This window comes from Nothoprocta perdicaria, unplaced genomic scaffold (assembly GCF_003342845.1).
Source record: "Nothoprocta perdicaria isolate Ctin4 unplaced genomic scaffold, notPer1 scaffold_59, whole genome shotgun sequence".
NCBI lineage: Eukaryota > Metazoa > Chordata > Aves > Tinamiformes > Tinamidae > Nothoprocta > Nothoprocta perdicaria.
This window is the reverse complement of record NW_020455854.1, coordinates 2624672-2642827: the sequence shown is the minus strand read 5'-3', so window position 1 is coordinate 2642827 and position 18156 is coordinate 2624672. Positions and strand designations below refer to the sequence as shown.

The following is an 18156-nucleotide window of genomic DNA, read 5'->3' as shown; positions in this document are numbered from 1 at the left end:
CCAAACGCCAAATCTTTTAGGACTCCTGGAAGGTATTTTTGCAAATGTGAACAAGCAAAAATCAGAATCCTGAGACATTCCCGCGTGCCATTTTACACTTCTGCAGCTCCCCAGCAGAAAAAAGATTACAAGAGTGAGCCTGCAATGCATGCACAAGTCCCTCTGCATTACACAATAATGACATTCTGAACGGAAATAAATGAAGCCCCTGCAGTGCTATTCTGTCAGCTTTTGAAAGTAAATAACTTGGCTTCTGACAAGAGAGAGACATTTTTTTCCTCCTCCTGCCATAGAGCATTAATTGAGCTATGCAGCCATGTAACATCCCAGAGATAGGACTAATACATGACAAGGAAAAAAAAACTTACGAAACGAGAGGACACCCATCAAATATATGAGTTGCTTGACTTTCCAGCCTCAAATTTYCACACTACTGCTATTCTGAGAAGACCAGCCATACTCTGTGGGGCAACTTTTAGCATTTTCCTCCCCCTGCCCCCCATAATATTTACTGAACCTGTTTCAAACAAATATTTTCAATTGGCCTTCTCAGATTTTTAGTTACATGAAAACCTACATTTTAAAAGTTGTTTTTATAAGATGTTGTTCCAAAGCAAAGAAACTCTCATGCCTGTAATCAATACCTGTAATTAGCTACTTATTTTATGAAAGGCCAACTTGCCACAGTCTAGAAGAAAAATAGCAGCTATGGAAGAACAGGGTATGAGAAGCAAAGCTATGAAACAGCCTTCAAAACTRCACTACATAAAACCATTAGTGATAATAATTAGTGTATTTCAATAAGAAAGTTAGGAAAGACATGTCAAAACTCCGAATAAGCACATCAATACTCTCCAACATGTGTATGAAAAGCAACGCACTTGCATTTTCACTCTCGAGAACCTGAATATCTGATGTGTTCCAGTTCAAGGAGCACGCGCTTTCTCTCCACATCCAGACAAAAATCACTGCCTCACTGTGAGCAAAAAATAACCCACTGAATACTACAGCAGCTAATTTTGATTCTGCATGTGTTCAACACAACCAGAAAGAGCTGGATCAAAACACAGCGAGATSTCGCCACAGCTGGAGCCTGCTATAGTGCAAAAGACCAAAGGCCCAGCTCCACCCAGGCAGGATGCTCCCAACGCTGGCTTTGCTATTTTCCCTAATTGAATTCACGGGGCTGCTGCACTGGCCGAGTAGGAGGGAAAACGCAATACAGAAGAAGTCAATGGCTCTGCAGCAGGCAACACGGAGGTAAATGAGCAAAGGAGTGACAGGGGTTGCTCGGGAGAGCTCGTGTGTTACGTGCCACACTTGAAAACTAATAAATCAGTGTGGTGTGTGCATCTTTGCAAGGCAGCAAGGCCTGAAGGATTCGTGGAGGGTGCTGGCACCAGCGCCGTAGCTGTGATGCACGCTCACGAGCTCTAATRTCACACTTCTATCACTGCCTTCCATGCGCATCACCTAGTGAAGGCTCCAGAACCATTTTGAGCAGAGGTATTAGCATGATGATAGCCTCCCTTTGCCACATTGGGAAATGCACATGCTGAAAACCAAAACTCTGTACAGCCCAGCCCTCGTGGCTGCTGGTCAAAATCTGCACTGAAACTGCAGAGATGCCCGTCGTGCTGGGAAGGCTCCCGAGGARGAAGCCAAGGCGCCTTCCCTGCCAAGCAGTGCGGGAGCACGTACTTTACAGAGCAGCACAAAACCATCGGGACACGTCTGGCAAACACCCGCCAACTGCAACCGCTCCGGAGCAGCTGATGCAGCAGAAAGCCCAGCCACCACTTCTCATCACACTGGCTTAAAATATACTCCAAGAGCCCACAAAGGAAAACGACGATGCTAGGACAGAGATTCACCTGACGCTGCCCGCTGGAAGCTGCTTCCTGGCTGCTCCTGTTCTTGCGCTGAGCAGCCGGGAGCTCCTCATGCCTGGGCTGCTGGTGTGTTGAGAGGGGGCACTTCACTCGAGCACYTCTGCCTGTTGTGGAGTTCAGCTTGTCCCCAGCAGGCAGCCGAATGCCAGCTCCAGTACCTAGGAAGGGGCCCCAGCATGGTGTGGCCTARGAACAACGGGACTGCTCTGGGTAAACAAGGCCACAGAGGCCGATAGGCCMCCTGTCCATTGAGAGTTGTGGTTTCAAGCACCAACTTGCTCAGGTTTACCCCTCACTACCACATGGTCTTGTTTTCCCTAATGAAGACGAAGAGCACATCAGGACGCCATTCCTTACTTCCCCCAGGACAGGCCCTCCACACACAACAACTGTRTTCCTGCTTACATGTGCCAGAAGGGCCCAACAAGGCAGCCTGCCCTCCCTCCATCGGCCACAGGACAGCTGGAGAAGGCCCAGGGATGAGCAGATAGTAGTAAACATTCATCATGAGGACTTCACTCATGCAGCCACAAGCCTAGGTTGTAGGTTCTTACGTGAAAACCACCATGAGAGCCTAGACTGAGCAACCCAAGTGTACAAAGAGCCCAATCTGTAACCTAACAGATGCTTAACACTTCGACAAGCTAAAGCCATATTAAATAATTATAGAAAGAGGTCACAGAGAAACTGATATAAACTGACTAGATTTTTTTTTAAAAGCCACTATTTTCATGATGACAATAGGTTTCTGAACAAGGATGTCATGACAAACATCACATCTTGTAATCAAGAAACACCAGATCCTTTGAAGATCCACTAAGATATGAAACATCCAAGAGGCAGACTATGACTGCAACAGTGACATCCTGTATATAATGAGCTTGCTCTTCATCACAACAGTAAACTGCATCCAGAAATTATTCATCYACTCTAGTGCTTTATACAATTCAAACACAAAGATAATCTGTTCTAATCCTTTTTCCATTATTGACACTATTGACTACATCAATTGTGAATGCTATCAAATAAATCAACTTTGAATTAAGCCACGAAGAAAGAATGTGATAAAAAGTCCTTCAGACTCCTATAAATCATCAGATCCAGAAGCATGTCAGAGGAAACTGAGTGGGGAATTCAGCCTTTCTCCATAKTCATAATGCTTAAGGCCTAAATAAAATTACACTAATTTACCACATAACTACTAATGGAAGAACTGGGTTAGAGATGGAGGGTTGCTGGGTTTTGTTTTCATGATGGACTTTATTTTATTTTTAAATCTTTGATACGAGAGCTCTGCTGTGAACTACCTTCTTGTTAAAGACAGAAAAGGTTGATATTGAAGTTTCAGTTCAATTGTTTTCGATCTGTGGATGTCCACTATGAGCAATTGCTCCATTTAAGAGGAATTACCCTTTGTACAAACCACTTCACTATTTAAAACAAACCACATGTATCATCATTAAACAGAAAAAAATACCAATTTTAAGATACTGACAGCAGCACAGTGACATGGATTGTTACGTTATGCTTTAACTGTTGGACTTAGTTACTTTACTCTGAAAATTTCAACTAAACAATTCAATGCCCATATCAACTAAATAATTCTACGTGYTCTCAAAAATATAGCATACCATAGGGATACATCAGGTAACACAACTAAACCTACATTAATAAAATCTAGAGCCCAATTTACAAATTGGTCAAATTTCTGCTGTAACAATTATTTTGCGCCAGCATTTGATGTGAACCTGAGGCTAGGAATTACTCRTTTTAATAAAGAGGGGAAGAGAAATAGACACATATATAGCCATTTSAAGCACTGAAATAACAAAAACTGACAGGCTGCACTACCAAGCTGAGTTTCTTTGGCCTGTTTTTTAAAATATTCTTACTATGTAAAATTCCAACTCACTGTATCATAGACATTAACCYACACATTTTGTTATGGTTCTTATCTATACAACAGACTACTAAAAACTTTCCAATCACAGCCTTTTGCTCATTTCTGCCATCACTACGGACATTTTGGTATTAATGTTGTTGGAAATCCAGAAAGGATATTCAAAGGTTGGACTCTCTCATACAAAGATACTTCTAGATTGTTGCAGAAAATTCCAAATAACTAACTCAGAAACATTCTCCAGTGTTTTTCTTTCAAATGAGTATCCTGTTGACAGATGATCTATAATGTGATCTAGGCCTCTGCATCATTATTTTTAACTTGAATGTTGSAACAGCTAAGCTTGTGTTTTTAAGTATGTTATCATGCAAGCCCAGATAAAGTGATTAAAAGMAAAATTTCAGTTCCTCACATAGCTCTTAAAACTTTCTATATAGATGCAATCTGAGAGAGATCACAGCAAATGCATAATTCCTAGCACTGAGCAAGAGCAGCAGCACTTGGGTGCCCACATCGTGGAAAAGAAATTKGTTAATGCATATCAAACAAACTGACAAAGCAGGGTCATTTTTGCAAATAAATAATGTCCAATTCGAAATCAAACACAGATTTTCCCGAAGGGTTAATATAGTTACACAGAAAAAGCCATTCTCATGGCTACACATATGTTTACTGACAGGAAGTCCAACATGCCCATCTTGAGAAGAATATAATAAAARTGTCTCTTAGAGTGTCTCAGGAAAKGTTGCCCAGATACCCAGATTACTAAACGTGTGACAAAAAGCTACTGTAACAGAAAAACAGAAAACACATTTCTTCRTACAATCAAAAGAGATAATAAATAAGGTTAATGACTTAGCACCCTGTTGAAATAAAGATTTTAGAATTAATTTTAAATGAGATACAATCTGAGGGTTTTTTCCCCCTCCCTTCCAAAAAATAGAGAAGTAGTGCACATACATCTATATATTGTTGTTCAGTAGGGTCCACAGGCAGGCAGTCACTGGTTCCTAAGTTGCCAGACAAAGCTTTAGGCTACCAGAAGTAAACTCAGACAAGTTTACATGAATGAGAAAAAAAAAAAAAAAAGGAAAGCAAAAAAATACATATATACGTACGCATTCACACTTTCTTCACACTTTCACTGAAATAATTATGATTACAACAGGCATACAACACATATGGTTATATTTGCAGGGTTACTAGAGATGATTAGACATGGGAAAAACAGACTATCATGGTAAAAGTTCATCGATGTTTTCTCAAATGCAGAATAATGTTACATGTTAGCTTTACATACAAAGTCACCATATTACTTCTTTTCTATCTAATTTGTGGCTAAAAGGTTGCATATTATTTCTAAGAATCAAATGCAACAAATAATAAATCCTATCTGAATTTAGATGATAATCATCTGACTCTCCAGGAACTCCAAACAAGTAAAACGTCAACTGAACACTCAAAATAAGCAAAAAGCAGCTTRTTTGGAACCTGCCACAGTTACTGGAGACCTTTTATTTGTAAATAACTCATTAATAGAGGTGCAATGAAACTAAACTGACACTAGCATTAACCAGACCGTAAAAACCAACCTTTTAATAAAATACACCCTTCCAGTGTAGCAGTTAATCCACTTAAAGAGTTAAAAATTTATCTTCTAGGCGCAGCACTTTGTCAAGTGCATTAGCAATCACTTCCCATACCTCTCTGGAACAGCACAGACGCAATTGAATTCACTGTTTTMAAGTAATCATTATGGTTGCACAGTTTCCTAAACCTGAAAGCAGTGCCCTGATAAGGATGTGTTTGCATAATGCTGCTGCTGCAGTAGCTCGGGGAGGAGGATGATGATGGCAGGCGCCATCCTCACCTCCGCTCCCCTCCGCGCGACCTCTCACCTCCCTGCCCTGTCCCTTCCCGGAGCCGCGTCCTTAACCCTGTCACCAGCTCACCAGCCACCAGGACAACCACGGCCAAACCGGGTGGAACATTTCACCTACAGCTGCACAAGCCAAGCTGGAAAATTAAAACCGATCCGTAAAAGACATTTCCAAAGCGTAGCCAGCACACAGAGCTACTAACACATCCAGTTTAATTATGGCATGCGATATATTTAAATACTCAATACACTAAATTCTCCTAATGTACATTTCAATTGTGGACACATTGATTTCCTACATCCATGTAAAATTTAGGGCATATACTCTTGTTCTTATATTCTGCACAAGGCTCTGTAAGTCAGAAATGGTTTATATTACGCTAGAATAAGAAAAAGGCTTCAGAAGGGCTTATATCCTTCAAATAATTCYGTTTTGTTTCAATAACAGAAGGGCAAGTGTTCTCAAACAAAAAACCTTTCTATTTCATTTAATATTTAAGAAAAAATAYGCTAAAGAAACTGTAAGAAAAATATCTGTCAGGCATTTGTAAATACAAAAATAAGTTACTGTCTGTATCATGGAAGTCAATATACGTATAAACAACTGTGGTGGAAGTTAAAAGTTCAGGCAAATGCCCCTCTGCTTTATTCCTCAGATGTACGTAGGCACAGGATTTCTTTCTCCCCTCACCCCCCACCAAAGTTTCAGCCAAAAGTAACAGAATAAATAGGATTAATCATTTCTGCATGATAACATATACCAGTCGTGGCTCTACATGCCTACTGCATGATCCTCCGTAACGGCAGGAGAAAAGACATTTAAAAGAAAAAATAGAGAAGTAGCACACAATGATGACTCCAGAACGCTTCAAACAATAATGCTGCATTATCTAATAATTTATATTACAACAGAGAAAGGTTATCAACTAGTAAATAACAGGGATGGGGGGGTAGGGTGAGGAAATACTTTTTATCTCTATGCACATGCACACACATATATAATGCCCATGAATTAAAAAAACAACCCTGTAAATGGAGCAGAAATCGGTATTGTTTTCCTGATTTTGGAACATCTATTTAAATCCATCTCAGTTCACTCCAGTGATGTATTTCAATTCTGCACAGATATAGCTTTACAAATTACCCCTTTTCTGATTAAAATCAGTTTGATTTTAATCAGCAGCATGTTACAACAAAGACTTAAATTCCTGGCTTCAAAGAAGGCTTAAGCAAAATTGCCACTGGGTACATTTACATTAGAAGTATAATTTATGCCTGCAAGTGAATAAAGAGCAATCCTTTATGGCTGAAACTCTGCTAYAGTATCCATAAGAAACACAGTCAAAGTACTGTGTTAAAACATCTACAAACAGCATCAATAAAGATATTGCAAAAAATTAATAGCTATGCAAATGCTTGATGCTCTGCTAAGACAGATTTTGTACTCACTCTCACCATTCCTAAATACAGAGACAACATTCACCCCGAGCAAAAGGAGACATTTAGACTRTCTATTCATACCAAAAAATACCTTCCGAGCTCACAAAGCCCCCAACCGATGCTGACRGAGCCGGCAATATCGAAGAAGTTAAGCGAACTTACCTGCTGTAAGTACATAAAAGTCAAGGCACAGGAGAGCTGGGGACACATGCCCACATTCGGCAGTGCCACGCAGGTTGCACCCGTAAGGGGATGCTGCATGGTGTTGCTCTGAAGTCTACGTAGAACAAGTGAGGGGGCTTGCATGCAAGCACGTTTGCCCTATCTTGTCACTACAGTTTTTTTTTTTTCCTTCTGATTATTTAAGTAAGAAAYAGTTTTTCTTCGATGTCTTTTTTTTTTTTCCTCCAGCGCTAGATCCCTACATTCATTTGTCAGCTAAGGCAACTTGGTAGATTTAAACCGTGAATTTTTAACAGCAGGGGAGAGAAAAAAAAAAAAAAAAGGAAAAAAGAAAGGAAAAAAAAAAAAAGGAGAGAGCCTGCAGCCTATTGATGAGCAAATGGAACTTCCTCAATGACAGCGCGAGCTGCGGCTCGGCTCCCGAGCGGAGCTGCTGACTAGTCGAGAGCGAGATTGACTCCGCGCGGCTCAGGCGGCTGCTGCTGATGCTGCACGGCTTCTCATTTGTCAAATGGGTCCTAGGGCAGGGTCTTTACCACTCACCAAAATTCAAATACCGCATTTTAAAAATCCCCGGGGAGGATGGGGAAGGAGCGCGAGTGAGCGTGCTGCATCACAGGCATCCCAGAGATTTGGGCAATTAATGTCATTGCCCAGCTGGGACCGAGCGCCTGCTAGGATTCTGCATGCACGCGCACACACAGACACACACCTTGCTTTCCCTCCCCTCTCAGGACCCGCACCTGACACGAAGAGGGCTTTCCCCTCCTAAGAACAAAAGTACCAAGCTCARAGTGGAGAAGGGAAAGCTAAGCCTGGCTCGCAAGCGGATTCCAGCAGGAAAAGCGCTAGCAGTAGATGAGCTTGTTTGAAAACACGGATTAATTTTACATCTGCATGTCAGCCACTATTTCGGTTCCCAGGGAAGCCTATAAAATAATACAGAAAAAGTGTGAAATACCAGCGCAACCGCCGCAGCAGAAACACCAGGAGGGAAATAGCGAAATAAATGTTATGGCTTTCCTGGTTTTCCTTTCTTCTGGGGGCGGCGTGGGGGAGAGGGAGGCTTGCATAAAGACTCTATCTTAAAATTCTTCTAAAACTGATCTCATCTAAAATTACAGATGTATTTGACAGCCAGTCAGTCTGTTCTTCAAGAGTGCCCTATCAGGTTACATGGACAAATTACATGGGTAATTTTTAGAATTTTGTGTTTACTTTTTACTTGGAGAGCGATACCTCAAATTAGTATTCTGCTCTTGCAGACTTTTTCTCTTTCTTTCTTTTATGGAGTAATAATTATTCATTAGTAGATCTAGTTAGTCTTTATGTAATAAAGTAGGATGTGACCTGCAAATCAAATAATTTATATTATAGCTTGTCCTTGAGGTCCAGTATTACAGGTCTCCTTTTTTTCCTAGATACTACTTAAGTATAACAAAAGATACTACTGTTTTTAATTAGTGTTTGACAAATGAATGAATTATTAATTCTTCAGGAAAGAAGGTCAAACCTCAAAGCAACACCTGAGGTTTTGAACGGGCTCCTTATAAAAAGACTTTCAAAAGATTTTAAAATTAGCAATTTTACAGGACACCTGTAAAATTCACCTTCCACAGAGAAATATCTTATAAYGAGAGTTGCATGTTAATGGTAATAAGCAGCAATACAACAGAGGTATTTGGATATTGAAGGCTTCCTTTAAAAAGGAAATAAAAGCCCCTGCATAAATGTAAACAGACAAAGAACATGTCATTGCAACTGAGGCTCTGCGTTTAAAATATATATTATATATATTATTTTGCATTTTACATGTGTGCACACATACCCACACCCATAGAAACTTTAGAGACTGATTTAGATCCACAGAAGTCATCTTCGTGGAAAAAAACAAAYGTTTTCCAGTAGAATCAGTTATTACATAATTCTCTTTCTCCGAAGCAGCCATTGTAACCAGAACCATGTATTTAGCGCTCCRTCGTTAACACTGAAATAATTAACAAACTTACAGTACAGGGATTGCTTTTTGGCTTAGGAAACATCCCTGCTTTCACAGATTGTCATGGACTGATCCACTAGATCAGCACAGCTCAAATTACTATAGGACACAGAAGGGAAAAAGAAACAAAGCAAACAAAGCAAACAAAAAAAAAAAAAAAAAGAACAAAAAACAGCACGAGAAAGTGAGGAAGAGAAATGAACCCTCCCTATGCCCTTTCTCCTCTTTTCATTCTTTCTCTCTGCCTTAAGCAGTCTCCTGTTCTGACAGGACTATGTCATGTTTTTCTTCTGCCTTTTTTTTTCCCTTTTCCCCTCCCTAGCACAGAGAGCGGGTTCTTCTGGAAATGCCCTAAGCAGAGAGAATTTTCCCTTCAGCTCATTTTCATATTAAAGTACCATGTATAATTTATCATGTTTCATAAGACCTTATCAGAATGTTTAATGAAAAACAAATATGTTATGTAAGGAGGCAGATAACCCGCTCGCTCTACATTGTGCCAGAATCAAAGGCAGTTTGCTTCCTGGCCAAACCCCTTGGAACTCCCTATGTCTAGCTAATTTTCCAAAGTGAAGCTCTGGAACATGCTGATGGTCAAGCAAAGTTTTTTCTGTCTATTGCACTGTTTTATAGCTAAGACGACATCTATAAAACAAATGGGATAAAACACAGACTCTTAAAAACAACATGCTAAACAAATACTTCATAATTTAGTAAATATTAAAAGTATTTCTCCTTGCTTTTATGCTTTGCTATCCTTTTATCTTTTATCCTCTGTTTCCACATATCTCTAAGTAGGAGAAATATGTTCCACAAATACTAGGAACACCCTCTATTTTTATTAATTCATATTATYGAAACAAGAACATTTATGTTCTTATTATATAATTTATCTACATACATGCACTTACATATGCACACAAATATACTATAAGAAGTATAATAAAGCTACAATTTCTTTAGTCTGATCTAATACATTACTTCAATTGAGTCTTAGGAAGTTCCTTACCCAATCTGCTTCCTTCAAATTATAACTTGTTGTTTAAAGGAATACTATAATATGCAATATACATATTCCTTAGGAATACCATAATAAAGCAAGCTTTAGCTCATAAAAATAAAATAACGTCACTTYTTTTAAGCCACGTCCTGTTTACAAGAGTCTATACTAAACCCAATCCCTCAGCCTTAACCACATTCCAGGTTCTGGCTCTACGCACAGCATACACTATSCTGGATTTGCCAGCAATACATGGATCACCAGAAACATAATCTGGCCTTCCATCCTCTAGCACAGCAATGGCATCACTAGGACTGGCTCTCAGCTTCTAGAGCTCTTCAAAAGATGGATTTTCAGACCTAAGACACTGCACTCAATAACTGAAGTATATTTTATCCCTTTATTAGTGGTCAACATCATCAGTAAGGTTTCCAATTCACGCAAAGCACAACCAGTAAGATCTGAAGGACACCACCTGCAAGACCACGCACAGTGTCATACTTGAAACTGCTCCCCGCAGTAGCCGTGCATTTAGACTGCTGTGTCCTACCAACTACTCACATTTATCTTTCAGTAAACCCTTATTCCTTGCAATCTGTCCACTAACAAGGTACCTTGGTGCCTAACTCCAATTATCTTTTCTCAATCAAGATTTTCCCCAAAGTGGTGATATTGTCTCACAGAAGCAGCAAAAGTGTCTGCACTGAAAAACCACGCAGTTCCGTCTTGAATTTCTGGGTTGAATTTTGCCCTCTATTCATGTCTACARCATTCTGCACTCGTTCCTCCCTAATCGTAAATCACATCTCCTAAAAAAACACGGAGCCACCTTCAGAACACAGGAAGCTTTTCAGCCCAAAGCTTCTTGCAGCTCAAGGGATTATTTCCATTCCTTGACCAAAACTCCTATTTCCTTTCCAGAGAGCTTGATAACTCACTTGACCCTGCCCTTTCCTATGAGATCCCTTCCATCTGCTTCATTAATGTCTGAACATTGACGGGGATGCAGAAAATGTAGTAACAAATACTTTTTTTAACCACTATTATAGACATCATGTAGACTATGATCATACCAGACTTCAAGCTTTTTAAACAAATCACAACTGAATCTTACATTAAGCCTCTGAAGAATACACTTCCTTTCCACTTTTTAAATGGTCAATATGATGCAAAAATAATTCTGACAAGTGATAAAGAATTAGGAACAGTGAGGTCCTTTCTCTAAACCCTCTTCACTAACTTCACATGACAAAATAGCTCCCTGACTTGAGACCATAAAAAAAAATCATACTGTAAACTGAAAAAAGATTACTTTTTTGACAAGTTATTAACAATCACTAACATCTTTGCCTTCTTGAGTCCATGTAACACCCTATTTCCTTAAATATCTATGTTGTGATTATTTTTATAAGCTAGGGAATAGTACTGATACCATTCTTTTCAATTAAGCCATTGTTCTGTGGATATTTTCTTGTCATGAAAATTCCCATTTCTATTTTAAGGTTTTTATTAAGACTGCTTTTCTTCACTAGGTCTTTGCACAAAGATCAAGACATTACAGAGACTTGCACTTACCTCAGGCAACTAAGAATTATTAATTTTCTGTTTCTGCTAAGCACTGTTATGTCCATTGACTTCTCCAGTACTTCACATTCCCCATCTAGAAAGACACTATACCAAGGTTAACCTTTTCAGTGCCACTTAAGTGCTTCCATAAGCTTTCAATACTAACTATACAGATTTTCCACAATGTAAGAAGCCAGGATCCCTTATTCCAGCCTCGTATTCAAAAATAAATAAATAAAAATAATAATGTTTAGCTCTTAGAGAGTTTGCAACCTTTGCAAGCAGAAGGTGCAAGCTCCACATTAGGTCCTACTTTCCTGGTSTAGGGTGCCTAGTTCTTCTGTAGAAAGCAACATTCACTACAGCAACGGGGAAAGGAGAGATTTCCTTGTTTTGGTGAGGTTGCACCAGCACAGCTCGTTGAATGCAGTGGATTTACACGTAATTTTTTTTCCACCGTAGACAGCAAGGTGTGAGCTCAAGCCCTCGGGTTCCTCCTCATTCGCAGGGATGCGCGGCTGGCTCGGGAGCGTGCACAGCTATTCCAGCACCTCCATCTAGTGGAGACGCAGCTTATATCAACCCGAGCTCGAAGCACTTCTCAACTCCAAGGAGCCGCACTAGACTTTCTGAAGGTGTCCCCGACCCAGGCAATCGGCATAGTAAATAAGGTGTAGCAAGCAGTATTACAGCAGGGCAGTTATGTCCTCAAAACATAAGCCTAAACCAAGGCAAAACGGCCGCAGGATGAGGCTCTCAATGACTTTAAATTGCTTTGGGCTTGCTGTAACCCTGATAGCTGCCCAGCATGCTCTCCAACCCACTCCTTATCATGTAGCACCATGTAGGACTTGGTGGCAAAGACCTYGGAAGAGGTGACTGCTGATGGGAAAGCAGCAGCTTTCCTGCGACCTGGGCTCATCCGCAGCTACACCTGAACTGTTACCTYGACTGCACCTTCCCAAGAAGCAGTGACGTAAAGAAATACGTAAGGGCAAAGGAGGCGAGCGAAATCGGGGCAGCAAAACCTTTTCTCAGTCCTGCTTCCATCTCCTCCCTCGCGAAGGCTGCAGGAGACCTGGAGATGCCGGTCACAGCGCTGCTTCCAGCAACCTGCTCTGCTCCCACAGTTGCCATATTCTTTGTAAAATTCAAAAACAAACAAAAAAAGACTTAACAGCGCGACCTTTAATTATACGAAATTTCCTGGTGATATTAAAAGGCCTTGTCTAGTTCTGTGAAATAGCTAAAAGCACATAGGCTGCCCACCCTAGAAACAATGCAGAWGATGATGAAAACCTAGTTTTACACAAGGCAATTAGACCCACCTGTGTCTGCTTTCGCTATGGATTTGATCTGTGAGCCAACAGACAGGAGCAAAAAGAGATTATTTGGTATTAAGGACTACATATATATAGTCCATACATACATATGTATAAATAGATATACACACACGTATGGACTATAGCTACCTATGAGAACAAACATTTTTAGCCTAAACTCATTCCTTTTTCTTCTTTTATATGCACTTAAGTCACCTGCACTACTATGATTTCTGCTTTATGCGGACTGAATATATAGACAACAGAAGCTAAAATTACTTTCCCACAAGTTCAATATGAAAAAAAAATTGCCTCCCATTTATGCCCCTTTAATTGCAGCTCACATCTTATACCTTGTTACTGCTATGACATAACAAATAAAAGGTTGCAGCTTAAGAGTAAGAAAAAAAGCAGGAGAAGCACATCAGCTGAGAGCTTGTTTTCATATTATAGCAAAAAAAAAAAAGCCCCACACGGGTATATCTGTATCAGGGTAGCAGGAACATATCTTGCTGAAGTCTGTTAAGTTTTCCAAAAGAGATTAATAAATTCCTAACAGAAAAAAAGGACAAATCTCAGAAGGAGAATAAATGAGAGATTAATTATGCTATTAYGTAAAGATTGTTTCTTTTCTCTGTAGGACTTAAATTAGCTGGACATCAGCACAGTTTCTTTCTAAAGTGAAATCACTTCTTTTATTATTCTGTCTACAGCTATACTCTCTCATACATTCTGCTCAAATTCACCAGACTTAGTCTCCAATACAGCAGCTAATTTTAATATGTACAACAGGTAAATATTAACATGTGCCAGCATCAAACCAACATATTCTCCGTGTCCCCACTTCCCATGTCCTCTGCCTACATTTTGCCATGTACAGAAGCCATGTACAATGTCTCCACAGCTCCCTGCAGGAACGTAGGTATCTTCATTTCTACCGGTAAATCTCCAAATAGTCTTCATCGTTTTGACACTGCCCTACAAGACAGGCTCAGTCACTTTTAAATTTAGTTCAATGACTCTTTAAAATCCTGTCTTTTTCCCTTCTAATTCTTTCTTACAGCTTTCCAATCTGACATCCAACTAGASCATATTAAAATTAGCATGACCAAGCTGTGGCCTGACTACAGCTGTGGCCATCATCAAGCATGACTCTTCAGCCCTAGTTAAATACTCCTCTCCACTGAAAGACACATGGACAAAGCTTTAGGAAAAATAAAAAGAAGCCTTTCAAAGCTCTGGCTTCTGTATATGCTACAGCATATTCCAGGGCTTTCCAAAGTACGTCACCTATGCTGTCTCTTCCAAAAGACCATTCCAGCAGACAGACGTCAGATGTCACAACCCAACCTCACTCTTATGCCAGAAGCTAGAAGGGTTTTTTTTTGGAACTTAAGAGTTTTGTCCATTTATCTCCCTTGCAGAACTACATGTTTTGGTCCGCAGGCAGTTTTCCATATGGAACTGATACAAAGCTGCCTATACAGGCCTGCACATTAAGCCTTGAAATAGGGCTACAGGTATTACGTGAGGAGGTTCAATCTGATATCTGATACACAAAGCCCATATAGTCTGTATTGCCTTTTTCTTTTTCCCCTCCTCCTTCTCCCAGTTTATTTTAGCTGCTGGTTTTGAAACAGTTGCTTTGTTTCCTCACCGCTCTTTCCCYGAATCCTTCTGGGATCCTGTCCTCTCCACACTACCTTTCCAATTGCTTCATTAGCGTAACCTCTATCAGATCTGTTCTTGAGCCTAGCATCAATTCCTTCCTCTTTTCACTCTCTAATTGGTATTTTTTTTAATCTATCTCAGCTTCAATTGATAAGGTGTCACATTCAACATCTCTGACTCTTTCTCTTCCTCAGCTAATAACTAGGGCCTGCCAATTCTTCTACAATATTCTCTACAAGTTATTTGCTTTCATCAACACTAATCAACTCTCTCATATTATGGTGGCCATCCTTCACCTCTCCTATTTGCAATTCCCTCCTTATGATCTTTTATTCACTGAAATCCGCACCTGCACTACCAAAAATCACTCTTCTCTTTCCCTCTGCTGCTATGTCACTCTTTTTGACACTTTCCCCACTTCTTTTGCCTTTGAATAAAGTTCAAGTTTCTTATCCTCAGGGATTCAGACCGTTCAAGGCTCTGCACGAAAATCTGTTCCTGTTTAACATTTACAGCCTAATTAACTCACATGCCTTCCTTTCTCCAACAATCCTCTCAATATTCTCACACACCKGTAGCACTTCTCCCTTATGCTCTTGGGATAAATTCGTCCTTTGAAATACAAACTTTTCAAGAAAGATAGCATGACTTGGATGTTCTGAGCTATGTTTGCACAACATAATGTATAATATGTTCAACATTATGTCAGAAATATACTGGAGACATTTAAGAAAAAAATCAGGTAGTATTTTTCTGCATTGATGTATGACCACACATAACAGGCAACAAGCAGCTCCTGTATCTCCCAAAATCAACCTAGGACCACGCACGTTTCATATAACCTGCCCTTACTGCCTCTTCTCCCTACACAAACAAACTTATAGGCATGTTGGATACAGATTTTTTTAAAAATAAAGGACTCATTTAAATTTGTTCATGCTATTTGTATTTATGTCATTTCTACAAGCACTGGCTGCATTTATTTATTCAGTATGAAAGAGAACTTGCTGCAAATTACAAGTAATAAAACCTCCTGAAGAGACAAATTCAGGTTTGTCCTTTTCACCTGGTACTTAAAAAGAATCCCATCCCCACGGTCCTATTTTCAGACACCAGTGCACATTAAAAAATAACAAAGCCACATAAGAYAATATAAAATCAAAACCCACAAGTAAATTTAAGATCTAAAATGCAGTTATAAACAACTGCTTTTATGTAAATACACTCGTTTTCAAGTCTGAACAGTACTTTACTCAAAAGATCTACAAGGGTTAAAGAAACTAAAGGAGAGGTCAGATAACAAAACAAGTGTCTCCACACCAGGTGCTGAGCACTTTCTTTAAAGAAAAATAAATTTTAAAACATGCAAATTATTTATCTTCTGGCCAGCAGTGCTTCCCAGTACAGCGTCTGATTGCTCGCATATATTGAGAGGACATTCTTGAATAATTTCTGCAAACAAACTCCAACCTTGCTTTTTTCCCTAGCTTTTACTCACCAACCTAATTTTCTTCTCTGCTCCCATGTATGTACGAAATCCCTCTACACTTCCACATCCCAAGAGCAGAAAAGGAGCAGAAATGTTACTATTGTTAGAGCAGGAATCAAAGCTAAAGCTAACATGGGCAACCTTTGTGCCTTCCTGCCAAAGGTGCTGCCAATGYACAGAGAGCACAACAAATAATTGGGAGACAGCAGACTAGTGATCTTCTCCAAAACATACGCTTAAGTTCAGGGAAGCAAAAAGTCAAAAAAGTAGAGATGTAATAGATAGTCTTGTTAATYAACGAGTTCTGCATTTAAATGAAGCACAGGTCTGGCGCTATAGATGCTGACATATTTTTTAAGGGGTCATTCAAAGTAGTTAAAAGCCAAAACATGACAAGTAGCTTCTTCATGTTACACTATTATATTCACAAGTTACCTAGATTAAGTAAAAAGCATCATCCTTTATAGCTCTTGCAGGTTATTATACAGCAAAAAAAAAAAGGTCATTTCAAAAATAAAGTGTTTGAAAGCTGTAAAATTATTAATTTCAGCAGTTTACAGAATTGCAAGTTTCCTACATATTTTGCATCAGCTCAAACCTGTGAGTACCGTCTCTGAGAATGACACCCTGGTTTATTCTGCCTGCCTGCTCGGACACTCCTGCAGAACCCATCTCCTCAGMCACTGGAGGTGCTGGCAATGCCTCCACTGCAGGAAATGAGCCAACCTCAGCAGCTCGCTTTATCYTGGCCACGCAACAGTCCTCAGGTGCTAGCTTCAATTTTGGGGCAACCTAAACCAGGTGTGAACCATCGYCCTGCAAACATTCCACAGATAAAAGAAACAGCAGAGAAAGAAAAGCAAGACTAACTAAAAAGAGGACAAACAGCAACAAATAAAGCATCCAGGTTTTTTTCTGTCCTCTACAAGTCAAACACACTGAAACTAGTAGGACTCTGAATACTCAATGAATGCAGCACTGGGCTCTCCGGGCAGAAAAATACCTGCAGTGCTGCAGATTAAGCCAGCAGCAATATTTTTCTCAAGGATTTTGTGATCGTTTTCAATTTAGAATACATGAAAATGAGTACAGTTTATCAGTTTCTGCACTAAAAGGCCACTAAAATCATGGTAAATATCAGAACTATATTATCGTTTACACCTGAGCCACACTGACAACTCTACAGAATTTGTCACTGACCTTCCCACAAAGTTAGTGCTTTGATTCTATCATTATTCTTACTTCAATATTTGAAAAGTTATTGCTGAAGAGCYATTGTCAAGATTGAAACAATATGAAAAGAAATATAATTGAGGGGAAAAAAAAATCCTTAACTATCTTCTTTACCTAAGTCTTGCCAAAATAATTCAACTGCAAAATAACTTAGTCCAGGAACAAGACAATTTGGCTGCATAATTCATCAACAATCTTAATCCTGTGTATAAGTATTAGGCTGTCTACAGAAATGCTTGGGAACATGTAGGAAAATTCACTGCAGGCTAGGGAGTTACAAGATGTATTGCTAATGGATAAAACAAATAAAGCAAAATCCACCTCTGGCTTCTGCAATCATGTACAACATTAAACGTGTCATATTTAACCCTCACCTGAAATCCAAATGCTTTACATGGAAAATTGATGTTATTTAATAGTTTATCCTCAAAGAAATGACTGTTTATTCCTTAGACTGCTGTAGGTCTCACTCCATCCAAGCAAAACTGCAAAACTCTGATCAAGAAAATCCAGGGGTCTTTCTTCATATATGGACTCTTATTCCTAACTACTGGAAGAATTTCGATATTTTACTATTTTAAG

At 39.5% G+C, this 18156-nt stretch overlaps 1 protein-coding gene across 9 annotated transcripts in view; it reads right to left on the bottom strand.

Annotated features, from left to right (window-relative positions):
• Positions 1-18156, bottom strand: part of RBFOX1 (RNA binding fox-1 homolog 1) — a 691795-nt gene that overhangs the window by 238383 nt on the left and 435256 nt on the right. For 2 of the 9 annotated variants that reach the window (XM_026049089.1, XM_026049088.1), the window contains exon 1: positions 7274-7385. The exons of 6 other annotated variants lie outside the window; for them this stretch is intronic. Coding sequence is in view for 1 of the 3 variants with exons in the window: in XM_026049084.1 (XP_025904869.1) it covers positions 7274-7417 (144 nt within the window). In the remaining 2 variants the exon portion in view is untranslated. Of the gene's footprint in view, positions 1-7273; positions 7503-18156 lie in introns of those variants that run through there. One more of the 9 variants, XM_026049084.1, reaches the window with a different exon arrangement.